Below are 12,336 nucleotides of genomic sequence, written 5' to 3' on the forward strand. Positions count from 1 at the left end.
TGTGGGTTGGTCTTTGTGGGAAATGTGTTGAGCAAGCTGCGTAAAGTGGTTTAACAGCACCTACAGCAGTTTAATGTAGCTGAAGCAGAGCGGACGGTGAGGTTATCACAGTGGGTTAGTTTGTTTTGGAAATATCGACATGAATGTAAAAGGGAGCAGGAAACAAGTGAAAAGGTAGCTGTGATAAGTTCAGCATTATCTTTTTTAGCATATGCTTCCCAAAAAAATCAAAACGAGTTAATAAAACAAATCTGTGAGCAGACGGAGGACTGGAGGCGGACAGATAAGAATCACTGTGGTGCAAGACTGGAGCCTTTCTTCGCTTTCACCTCAGTTAAAGTTTAACTTGTGATTCAGCCATTAAATCAGTGCAGTGTGTTTCTGTGGAAGGCAACCTTGATACTCTTCTCATTAAGTCTTCCTCCTCTCCCACAGCCAGTGACTCACCCCATCTGCGTCTCTTGCTGAGCCATTATTACCATGGAAACCCCGAGCCAAAAACGCACCAGCCGCAGCGCCGTCTCTCCGGCCCGCATCACCAGGCTGCAGGAGAAGGAGGAGCTGTCCAACCTCAACGACCGGCTGGCCGTGTACATCGACAAGGTGCGCTCCTTGGAGTCGGAGAACGCCGGGCTGCGGTTGCGCATCAGCGAGTCTGAGTCCTCGGTCACCCGTGATCTGTCGGGCATCAAGACGGCCTATGAGACGGAGCTGGCGGATGCCCGCAAGACTCTCGACCAGGTGGCCAAGGAGCGAGCACGCCTGCAGCTGGAGCTCAGCAAGATCAAGGAGGAGCACAAAGAGCTCAAAGCCAGGTAAGAAGAGCAAATGGGCGTGGACTTTCTTCCTAATAGCCAGGAGGGGGCGACTGCCCTGGTTTCAAGAATTGGTCCAGTTGTATAGAAGTCTATGAGAACATGCCCTCACTTTTTTCCCTGTTGTTTATGTTCCCAGTCGCTGATTTTAAGTCCTATTTGATACAGCATCACGCTTGTTGTGGGAATAAATGCCTACTTTGTTACTAACATCTGAGCATGCAGAGTCCTTGTTAGTCAGATCCAAGAAGGACCAAAAATAAATGCTAAAATGCAACCTTCAAAACAAATGTTCAAAAACCAGCTGGTCGGGATAGCTACACCCATTTATCAGACAGTTGCTATTGTACTGACATCACATTGTGGATGTAAACTACACTGTAACTGATTTCATGTGTAAATAAGTTAACATATCAGAAGCACACACTGATGATTTTGTGCATGTGTCATTTCTCTTCAGAGGACAGATGAAAACAAACACTGATGCAGTTTTGCTTCAGAGTCAGGGGAACCACTGGGAATGATCCATAAATCTTTCAAGCAGCAGCACACTGATGATGTAACGTTTATCTGCCGTTGTGTGGGATCTGTGTGGGGGAATTCCCTGACTTTCTGCCAAGTGATTCCACAGTAACTTTGATATGTTCTCGTATTCCTCCTGCTGCATAAGAATGATGCTTTTCAGATTATAGGTCAGCAATTTTTACTTTGTGGCGCTGTAAAAAACGATGAATCAGATTGTTATATGGGGACGCGTTAAGGATTCCCTGGCGTTGTTACTGCTGAGCGTCAGCCAGCGCAGGTTTGTCTTCTTTTAAAATATGTCTTCAAACCCTGTCGGTGTGTCTCGTAGCAGCTGGTTAAACTACAGTGAATGTGATGTGAACGTGTGGATGCAGCTGCTGTGATTTTACCTTTTGTGCTGCAATACTTTGAATTCACACCCTGTGTTGCATGAACAGCTGAGGAGGTGCAACACCCTGTCGTCTGTGGAATGCGGTGTGAGATGTGCAGCCAGATCCAACATCAGGGTTGTAAATGTCATTCCTGAGTTTGTCAGTTTTCAGGTGCAGTCATGTCACTTCAGTCCCCGTTGAAGGAAAGGACACACCTCCAGGCAAACAGGCTGAACACAGCCTGCTCTGCTGAGCTGGAATCACTGTCCCCGTGACAGAATGTCGACTCACAGCTTTACACACGGCGAGATTACTTTGCACAGGTGCATAAAGACTTTAGAGTTTTGGCATTTGTGAATTGAGTTCGTACTGAAGCATGAAATTGAATGAAAATGCAGTCTAATTTTACTGTTTTTGTTTTGTTTTGTTAAATTCTGTTGCGTGGTGGAAGTGAAGAACACGCATGTCTGTCATTCATCCTTTATTTGAAACTTTCAAAGCACAGGAGGAATGGTGGACAATGAACCAAACCACTGTGAGGCACATGAGAGGGAGTCATTATTTCAAAACTTACACAACTCTGTACTAAAATGAAGAGTTTTCTGTACATATTGGTATATTATTTAGCATTGTGTCATATTTACAATGATGCATTGAGCAAACGGTATCCATGGCTGCTTGTTCCCAGATACTAATCAAGCTAGGTTACGGCATTCGTCACTACATCTAAATGAGGTTAGGAAGCGGAATGGAAACGGTTCCATTACAGTAGGTGGTTGACGCTGCATTCATTATTTGAAAACAACATTTAGAGGAAACCCTGTGTGTAGCTTGGCATGCAGGCTGGTGTTATTGGAGGAGTGTTGGAGCCGAGGCCACATTATCAAGCAGCTCTAACAGCTTCAGCTAGCTGAGGAGCTATTAGGATTGTGAGCAGATTTTTCCCCCTGTAAGTCGCCCGAGTCCACAAAATTTCCGACTCGGTGCCTTACTGAATGTCTGCGCGTCTTCAGATGTTGGGGGAGTCTGTCGGCAGATCAGACTCGGCCAGCAGTGCTGCCCAGGAATGTGTTGGCAGCAAAGTTCATGTTAGAGAAAGAGAAAATGCAAAATACCGACTCGCTGCACTCTAATTCTTTACAGTCAGCACTTTGTTTCCTGATTGTTCCTCAAACCAAAATCATTTTTTCAGGAATAAAATAGGTGTGTGTGTGTGTGTGTGTGTGTGTGTGTGTGTGTGTGTGTGTGTGTGTGTGTGTGTGTGTGTGTGTGTGTGTGTGTGTGTGTGTGTGTGTGTGTCCACAAATTTAATGACTCTTTGATCTGATTAGTTCACTGCAAAAACTCAAAATCTTACCAAGTATATTTGTCTTATTTCTAGTCAAAATTATCTCATTACACTTAAAATAAGACACAATCAGCTACAGGGCAACATTTCAGTAAGCTAAAGGAACTTGTTTCAAGACAGTGAATCTTGAAACTAGAGAAAAACTAGAGATTTTTCACTTGTTCCATTGGCAGATTTTTTCACTTAATACAAGATATTTTAGCTTAAAATAAGTGAAAAAATCTGCCAATGGAACAAGTGAAAAATCTCTAGTTTTTCTCTAGTTTCAAGATTCACTGTCTTGAAACAAGTTCCTTTAGCTTACTGAAATGTTGCCCTGTAGCTGATTGTGTCTTATTTTAAGTGTAATGAGATAATTTTGACTAGAAATAAGACAAATATACTTGGTAAGATTTTGAGTTTTTGCAGTGTTGCTAATTGCTTCCTTTTCAAAGACTTGACGTTTTATTGCATCTGAACCAGAGATGTAATCAGATTACTTTTTCAAGTAACGAGTAAAGTAAGGGATTACTATTGGGAAAAAAAAAAAGGTAATTGGATTACTGTTACTTTCCTGTAAGCACGCTGCGTTACTGTGTTACTAAAGCCGTGGGTTTTGTTTGTTTTTTTTTGCGAGAGTGTCTCATGACAGTGACGTAAGCGAGTGCGACGTTCGTGGCAACAGCTGTGTGCAGATCAACAATGGATCATATATCGAGTGCGGGAGAGTGTATGAGCGTGCAACGTTTAAAGCGTGGAAGTACTGACCTTACTTTGAGTTTGAGTCCATAAAAAGTGACAAAAACATTAGCGTCAAAAGTAACTAATTACTTTTGAAAATAAGTAATCAGAAAAGTAACGGGATTGCTTTTTCAGGGAAGTAATTAGTTACTGATTACTTTTTCCAAGTAACTTGACCAACACTGATCTGAACTATGAAACAGTGTGACTGTGGGTGTGGCCTGAGCTGCCGGCTCACTGCAAAGAGAAACAAGAACAAGGCTGAAAGTTTCCTCCACACCATGCGTGACTGGTGTCCTTGAGTCTAGTAGAATATCTACATCAATGATTTTCTGATGTGTGTCTCCCTTTTTTCCCTTATTTTTATTTGATGTATGTTTGTAGAAATATGTCTACAAATGCAAGTTTTTCTGAATCCAGTTCCATATAAACTCCCAAAGTTTGGGAGCACATCAGGTCTCGGCTGGGTCCTGTTGAAACGTTTCACACAAGTCCCTTCTTAAGTTTTTAAAAAATCCTGCTAAAAGGAAAAATAAGCACACAAATCAATCGGCTAACCTCCACAGCAGCGGTAATATAAGATCCATAACTCTGCGAGAAATGCGTCTTTAGTGTGGCTTACCTTTCTTTGAGTGGTCCTAAGCTCATCAGCTTAATACATATTGCATTCAGCAGTCTTTGCCTTATCACGGTGCTTCTTGCCTGCAGGAGCAACCACGGCTCCCACAGCAGTTTTACTTTCCTAAGGAGGCAGATTCTTTTGATGCATGTGTGCTGGAGTCACTCAGTCCGGCTTGAGCTGCCTTTATCTGCTAGACTTTAAGTGGCGTGTTTGCTGTTTGGTTTCCATGGTGCTGTGGGAGCCTTGGCTCGGCTGTGTGACGGGGTTGTGACTCAGAGCCTTTTTTCAAGGCCTCTGGAATGGGCTGAGTGGACTCTCTGTGACGGGAAGTCGGCTTTATTAATACACACCGACGGGCTGCTGTGACGCTGCTGGGCTGAGCGTCAGGCGGCGACAGCAGCAGCAGAACGAACATGCGGCTGTTAAGTCTCACAATGTGTTGACTTTTCGCTGGTGTCCTTGCTTGTTGCTGCCAAACATGACACAGCAACAGGTGGAGCCTTCAGTGCAGTTCGGCTGACAGGACACGCCTGTTCAGCCCAAAGGCAGACACACACACGCCTTTGTATGCAGAACAACCGCAGGGGACACATGCTTTCATCCCCTGAAGCGAAGCAACAAGGGGTCAGAACGACAACCTCTCTCATATATAATTTAAAATTGTGGTGAAAAGCAGGTGTGAGGGAAATTTTAAAACAGGTCTAAACTTAAAGCCTGGAGCCACTTGAAATGGCTCAGGTTTGAAAACCAGGCAAAGCTACACTAAAGAGGAGACACGTTACTGTCAAGGTCTTTTTCATTGAATACTTGGAGCACTGCGCCTGCGTTGTCTCACGTAGAGTCTAAAGTCTAGCTGTTTGTATGAGGGTGTTATTGCAGGGTCATTTTTAATCCTTAACCAGGCTGATAAAGGAATTATTGGTCATCATATTACGTTTTATTTTAGCTTTGTGCTGCTATGCAAACTACACTAATCTAAGCATTTATATAATAAGCTCTTTATTTATAGACGACCTCTCAAAATCCACAGTACAAAGTGTTTCACTGGGGCAACAAAATACAGTCATCGACCCTGAGGTTAGATATCTACGATTATCCCCTTGAACTTCGATTATCCATTAAAAGATTGCTTCAGAATGCCATTCAAGTGGAAACTGACAAGACAAACACTGGAATTGTGTTTTAACACTGAACAGCAGAAGGCTCTGAGTTAAGTTGAAGCGTCAGGTCTTTGGTCTGCTGCAGGAAAACACAAAGAGGGAATTTTGTACTGTGGATTTAAACTTAAGTGAATGAAACCTCATATAAAGCTCATATTTACTAATGATTACTCACCACAATACGAAGGCTCTTCTCCTGTATTGCTGTAAGAGCAGGAGAAGTTATTACAGCCAACAAAACCGTTTTTCAGTGTTTATATGGAAACAACTTTAAATACTGTCAACTGTAATGATGTAAGGTTTATATTCACCCATCGGCCACGACACTAAAGAAACACCACCTAATATTGTCCCAACATAATAGCATTAACACAGGATCTCTGGGCGTGTCCTTTGGTTTTAGTGTGGAGTGAAATGGAAATGAAAAGTAAATCCAAGTGTGGAGGAAAGAAATTAAACTAGAAAAAATAATAAATAAATGCACTGACTCTGCATGCACAGGCTTGAGTGTTGTGATTGTAGCTGTAGCATTATGCCAGCATAACCAGCAGCCATTTTTAACAGACGTTTTAAAACACTCAACTTTGAGCTGCTCAGACACCAGTGCAGCATTTGAAAGTAAATAGCTAAGTCCTTTTTCAGGATCAGACACAAAGCAGGGATTTTCCATGGAGGAGTTTGCCCCACCTGTCTGAACGATGTGCGTGAAGGTGTGGCAGACACTGAAGCGCTCAGACTTCTTTTTTTCTTCTGCAGTCTGTTGAAACGGTACAAAAATCAATTAAATATACTGTAGCAGACGTGGCTGAGCACGTCTAGGAGCAGCTGCAGACTGAAAGGCAGTACAATACAAAGATGCAGCAGATGCACTAACACTGCATTCATGGACTGATGTGCAATGTTGAGCGCAACTATGACAGAACGGCTATCAGACTGCACTGCAGGAAATGCACTTATCACATCACACATCCCATTTCCTCAACTGTGAATACTTTCTTTTACAATTTGCCTACTGTATTATGAACTATGACTTGCGCATGTTTCAGACATTTGTTATGTTTATGGTCAGTTTTAGGCGTTTGTTTATTTTCTGATAAACTAAATTTCCTTGTTACGCTTCATTTAGATTCAAAGCTGTATTTACTGCAGTCCGGCGCTGTTGTTTCCCCCTGTGCAACATGTCACATAGCTGCACAGTACATGCCAGCACCCTGAGCAACAACAGTGTGATAAACAGAAGCTTTTCAATATCTGACCAAACTCTCTCCTGTGAGGAGAAAACGAGAAGTGAAAGGGGGAGCCCGCTCAAGTATCGGACGTCATAGGAAGCCGTCTAATATTAGTCACAGCTTGAGTTCGCGTGAGTAAAGTTTCTATATTTATCTCGGGGTAAATTCTAAACCTGTCGCTAAGGTAACGTGTTATACATCCGCTCTATTAATGGGTGATGATGTGTAACAGGAGGATCCATTCAAGCTGCTCCTGTCAGCTTTGTTGAGATAAAATGTTTGCTGGAAAAGTTCCTTCCTAAAATGGAAAAGAGCATCTGTTCCAGATCATTCAGCCTTTCAGGGCCTTTAATTTCTTTAGTTGTCTGCTTGAAACACCATCATTAAACTATTGGTTTGCTGAATGAGCAGGAGCCTGTCAGGAGGCTCGTGCGGTGGAAGATGTATTTTTTTATTTGATTCTAAGAATTAAATGTGGAGAATAAGTTTTATTTTGATTTTATAGTCAAACCTAATAAAAAAAATCATCATTAAATCATATTTTTCATTAACAAGTAGAGAATGAAGCCAGTCGGTGATGTGTTGAACACAGCAGTTTTCCTTTCTCAACATTTTTGACTTTATTCTCAAAATAAAAATTAAGAAAAATGACAAATCCTTTCAAAAATACAGAAAGTTCTTTTATTTCTTTCATCTTTACTATATTTTCTTTATTATCGTTACTTTAAATGATTTAAATATTAAAAATGTGGATGTTGCGGCTGATTTTTCTCTATATATATTTTCTCAATGTTCCTTGCAATCTCTAAAATGTTCAGCTAAGAAAAATGTTTGAAAGGTTTGAAAATGCGCAGTGTAATATAAAAAACCCCAAAACAAAAACCATCAAATGCTTTAAACATTTCTGTTTGCAGTAATTTAAAACTGGGCTTTTACCAAAAGACAAAGGATAAAATTGAAAATTATAATAAGACCCAAAATTCCCCTCCCAACCTCTTAAAGACTGATTATGGAGACTAGTTAATAATGAATGCCATTAATGTGCTGTTATTAGGTTAGAGCAGGATTATTTTATTTTTTAAAAGGGTTTGATGCTCATGTCACTATTTAAATTTCGGGAAAAACCCATTTTGGAGTTCTCGAATGTGTCTGGACACAAAGAGAGAAGCACGAGGTCTGACCTCTTCATTCATAATTGAGTGCATCACCATTACACCATCGCAGCTGCCATTACAAACCATCTCCATCATGAGCTTCAGTAATCACTGCATCAGTGGACCTTTTGTTACAGCAGACATTTTAACTCGTCATATAAAAGAATATAAATGCATTTAATTCTCAAATCCATCTCTCCAGAAACCTTTTTTTCAAAAAAAATACGAAAGGTTTTCCGCTGTATTAAGGCCAGAAGCGGGCAGCGGACCACCATCCAGCACCCGCAGCAGATTTCACTGCTCGATATCTTTTCTCATGTCGTTTGATCACATCCTCCTCTGTTCTTCTGGCTGCCTCGAGGGGGAAGCCCTGCGTTCCCTCGTGATGATCTCAGCTTGTATTACATGACAGCGGACAATCGTCTGTCACACTGAGTCATGCCGGGCAGATAAGAGCTCGGAGAGCAGTCCAGGATTTTGGGTGTCTTCCAGCAGGGATGTAAATTGGATCATGCAGCTCTTTGTGTCGCTGTGTCACAGCTCTGAAGACGCCCCAAAAATGCCCGAGAGTCATAACTCATTTATACCTGAGCTGTCCTAAAGAGACGTAGTCGTTGAGGGGCATTTCCATTTAAGCTGACTTCAAACAGCAGGAGTAGCTTTTGATTCATTTTACTTGCTTTAGATTAAGAGATTTGTGTTTTATTTTTTAGTTTGATTAATCAAGAATACTTTAAACTATGGTTAATCCTGTGTGTTTGACTTGCTTTTTATATTTAGCTGTAAACATTTAAAGTCTATATTCAGCTCTGTCATATTTACACACTCAGGGAAAAGTTCCACATAAAAAGCAGGAGAAACGTCAGCTCTGCCAATAATTTACACTTTCCCTTATTGATTAATCTAAAGTGTTTTTGTTTTTTTTCATAAATTGGAAAAAGAAAACTTGGGATCCTTTGTGTTTCTGTCATGTTGACTGTTACACTGGTGTATAGACATGCTGACCAAAGTGTCAAATAATGAGCTCAGTGTATGTGTGAGTAACGCTGAGCCAGAAATAATCGAAACACTCCGTTTCAGCAGAGATGGGATATCTCTGATGTGGTCATATTAGACACAGAGCACATTAGCTTCACTCTTACGTTTCAGATCTTGTATTTGTGAGGGGCAGCCAATCAGATGAAGGTTGGTATAAAGGAAGCATGCCCTTAAAAGGGGAAGAGAGCTAAAACGGCTTGGCTCAGGACCTGCACCAAGTATAATGATAAACACGATTAGTTTGAACTGTGAATGATGCAAAGCAGAAGAGTGAAAACACGTCGCTGGAAATGAGCATAATAAGTCACCTTTAGAGGCTTAAAGAGCCCCGAGTAGAGTTTGTAGGTGTGGTTGTTTACAGCCACACTTCCTGTTTTGCTTTTTTTGACTCAGTCTGATTTGGTTGAGGCACTAAAAACTGAATGGTTTCTTTGCGGAAAGATCTTGGTTTGGTTTCAAATACGGCCTGTTACAACATTACCCTTTTGTCCTGCATTTAAACGTGATGCTGACGAGTATTTATGAGCATCCCAGTACTGCCAAGTCTAGTGTGTTGTGGGCTGAAGTGAAGGGACAGCTACGCAGTGCCAGCGACTTTGACAAAACCATATTTTATGCTTTAGCAGTGAAATCATTAGTCTCCCAAATCCCTGATATGAAGCTTCATAACTTTTCATTTGAGAAGTAGGAAAATCCCATAAATGTGTAATCGCATAGATCAGAAAAGTGACAAACTTCTTGAAAATTTGCATTTTTTCTGATGCAGATATTCTGCAGATGAAGCTTGTGAGTGCTGGTGGTGTTTTGTTCTCTCGGGCCCTCGCAGAATACTTTGTGATGGAAAACAGATGCAGTAGGCCTGTAAATGTGCTGAACGGCGCTCTACACAGCTCTCTGCTGGCTTTATTGGTGTGCGAGTAATGAGAGACTCGGCCTTGGACTTCAGTGGACCAGAACTTGGTACCAAACTGAGATTTTGGCAGGCTGTCGTACTCTGTGTGTTTTAGTGATGTTTATAGAATGAAAGTTTCCACAGAGCCTGCAGAGGCAGCCAAACCCTCGATGAGTCACTCGCACATGGACAGGCTAAATCGCTTTAAGATGGTGGGACACCAAAGAGTCTCTCGCTCTCTCTCTCTGTGTCTTTGTGTCTCTAGCTCGCTTTCTCTCTCTGCCCAAAGACTTTCCCGTTGGGACGTAGACTGAGTGGCCGCTCTTCATCCTGCACCGTTCCATTCCCACCTGGTTACTTATGTAACAATGCTTCAGTTTCCAGACCTGTAAAATCTCATTTTCTCTGACATAAATTGGAGCAGTTGTGCTGTATAATCTAAGCAGGGCACTGAGTTTGTGAGGGATCTCGTTCAACTATCAGGCTCATATGTTCTGCATTAACTGCTGCGTTTGTTTATTAGGACTCAGGACTGACTGGAAGCCAAGCTTTGCCATCTTGATTTTGTTTATCTTAGCTTGCAGTGCTCTTATTGTTCAAGAAGCTGATCAGTTTCATTTAAAAGTATCATTAATTGTGTTCCGTATGTGTGAACTGCTTTTGCATTGTTGCGTGTGACAGAAGTGGCCGTTAAATTTTTTTTTCACAAACACGATTCTGGCAAACTGGGAAATAGTTTGCATGTTTTGGTTTGTGTTTTGTAACTTGTGGCACATGGGTGTGGCTTGCTAGCATCAGAGTTTACACAATCACTGGAAGCAGAGTTGTTTTTTACAGCTCACCTGGCACTACTTGAGTCTTCCTGAAGCAAACCCGCCTTTTCTTCCTTTTCTGTCACTTTGATCTGTTGCACACTCACAGCGAGCGCTCCTGTGTTTCCTGTCCGACGGTGCCAGCCTCTTACTGTTTTGCGTGAGAGCACCCAGTCGCTAGACTCGTCCCACAACCTCAACTTGGTTTTACTCCAAGAATAAATTCTTTCTTTTTTTACCCGCTTAAACGCTAGCACAAGCTACAGAACCCTGACTCATTAAGTCCACATGGGTTTTATTTAGCTCAAAGCTAACGATAGCTGTTTCTGGCGTTTTCGTTGTAAGTCAGTGCAGCTGGAGAAGCAACTAGAAACAGCCTGCTGTTACAACTTGATGCCTATATGAGGCTGAGACTTTTTTCTTTTTACTTAAAATGGGACTCAGCTGGATGATAACTGTCGCACAGTTCGGGCTGGATGCAATAAAGTGTTTGATCGACTTGTTGCAAGAAGTCTTGTGAAGCAGCAGGATAGTCTTGTTTAGTCAAAGCACTTTAACCTGTTGTCAGAATGCCTGCAAGCTAATGAAGGAGGACTGCTGTGATTTTATTAATTTTTTTTTACTTGGAATTCACACGTCTAACAGGTCTGATTAACAGGAAGCGCTGAATAGTAAAGAACATGAACGCTTCTTCGTAATCTTATCTTAAGATCTATTTAGCTTTTTGTTTAATGATGGCTGCAAAAACCCCTGAAAGCAAGGGGCAGAAGAGGCAGTCGTGTACCAGCGTTGCTCTTTATCGTGTGAGATGTTCTGATTCAACACCAGTGAAGAGTTAGCGTAAAAGCTGACACAAAGAGCAGCGACCAGCATCTGACTCACCCACTGATGAGTCATGTACTAATCGTGCAAAGGGGAACAAGAGGCGTTTCATGTGCTCTTTGGTGTCTGCGGTCTCACACACAGACTTTCTAACAGGCTCTGTCGACGGGCGGGACTCCGCTCTCTTTCTTCATTTGTTGACTGATGGTGTGTTTGAGCTTTAGCGAATGCAAATTTCTGCAGGCACGAATCAGACAAAGCGAGTGCGTGGAACTCATTTCCACGTGCAAATTTTGCTTTGGTGACAGCTCAAACAAAACCGAGTTTGATACGAGAGAACGTCTCTTGGCTCTCTGAAGCCGATTAGCCATGGTCACCATTTGCTTTGCTGTGAAAAAGCAAACACTAAAAGCTCTGTTTCCATCTGCCACATGTGGATGCGAACGGGCGGTCTCTGGCAAAGGCCGCATTGTTGACGGTTTCTGCTGATTTATCCCACACGCGCACACACACAATCCCTGTCATTGTGTTCTTCATCCCAGAAGAGACACAGGAAACAGTCAAGTACCAGCCTGTTTCACTGAAAAATGCAGCAATAGAAAGTTTCACAAAATGCTGCAGAGCTGACTCGAACCATCAGGCTGAAGGCTGCAGAGTTTTTCTTTGTTGTTTCACAGGCCACACTCGAGGTTCTCTTCAACAACCGTCGTATCTGATATCATCTCAGAGCCTGCAGGGAAACTCTTCTGCTATACGTGTGAACGTGTCAGAACACCGTCTGGTTCCTCACACACGCCAAACCTGTTCAAAGTTGCATTTACATGTCCA

The 12,336-nt window shown here is 42.1% G+C and overlaps 1 protein-coding gene across 4 annotated transcripts in view; it reads left to right on the top strand.

Annotated features, from left to right (window-relative positions):
• Nucleotides 1-12,336, top strand: part of LOC147319724 (lamin-A-like) — a 40,118-nt gene that overhangs the window by 7,124 nt on the left and 20,658 nt on the right. For 3 of the 4 annotated variants that reach the window (XM_086312455.1, XM_086312453.1, XM_086312454.1), the window contains one exon: nt 436-815. In XM_086312455.1, the coding sequence (XP_086168581.1) occupies nt 481-815 (335 nt within the window). In that variant the 5' untranslated portion in view covers nt 436-480. Of the gene's footprint in view, nt 1-83; nt 175-435; nt 816-12,336 lie in introns of those variants that run through there. The other variant, XM_086312456.1, reaches the window with a different exon arrangement.

The sequence above is a fragment of the Aulonocara sp. 'chitande type north' Nkhata Bay genome, linkage group LG11, assembly GCF_057382095.1.
Source record: "Aulonocara sp. 'chitande type north' Nkhata Bay isolate Kocher_YH1m ecotype deep benthic linkage group LG11, A_spYH_male_GT1.1, whole genome shotgun sequence".
NCBI classification, from domain to species: Eukaryota; Metazoa; Chordata; class Actinopteri; order Cichliformes; family Cichlidae; genus Aulonocara; species Aulonocara sp. 'chitande type north' Nkhata Bay.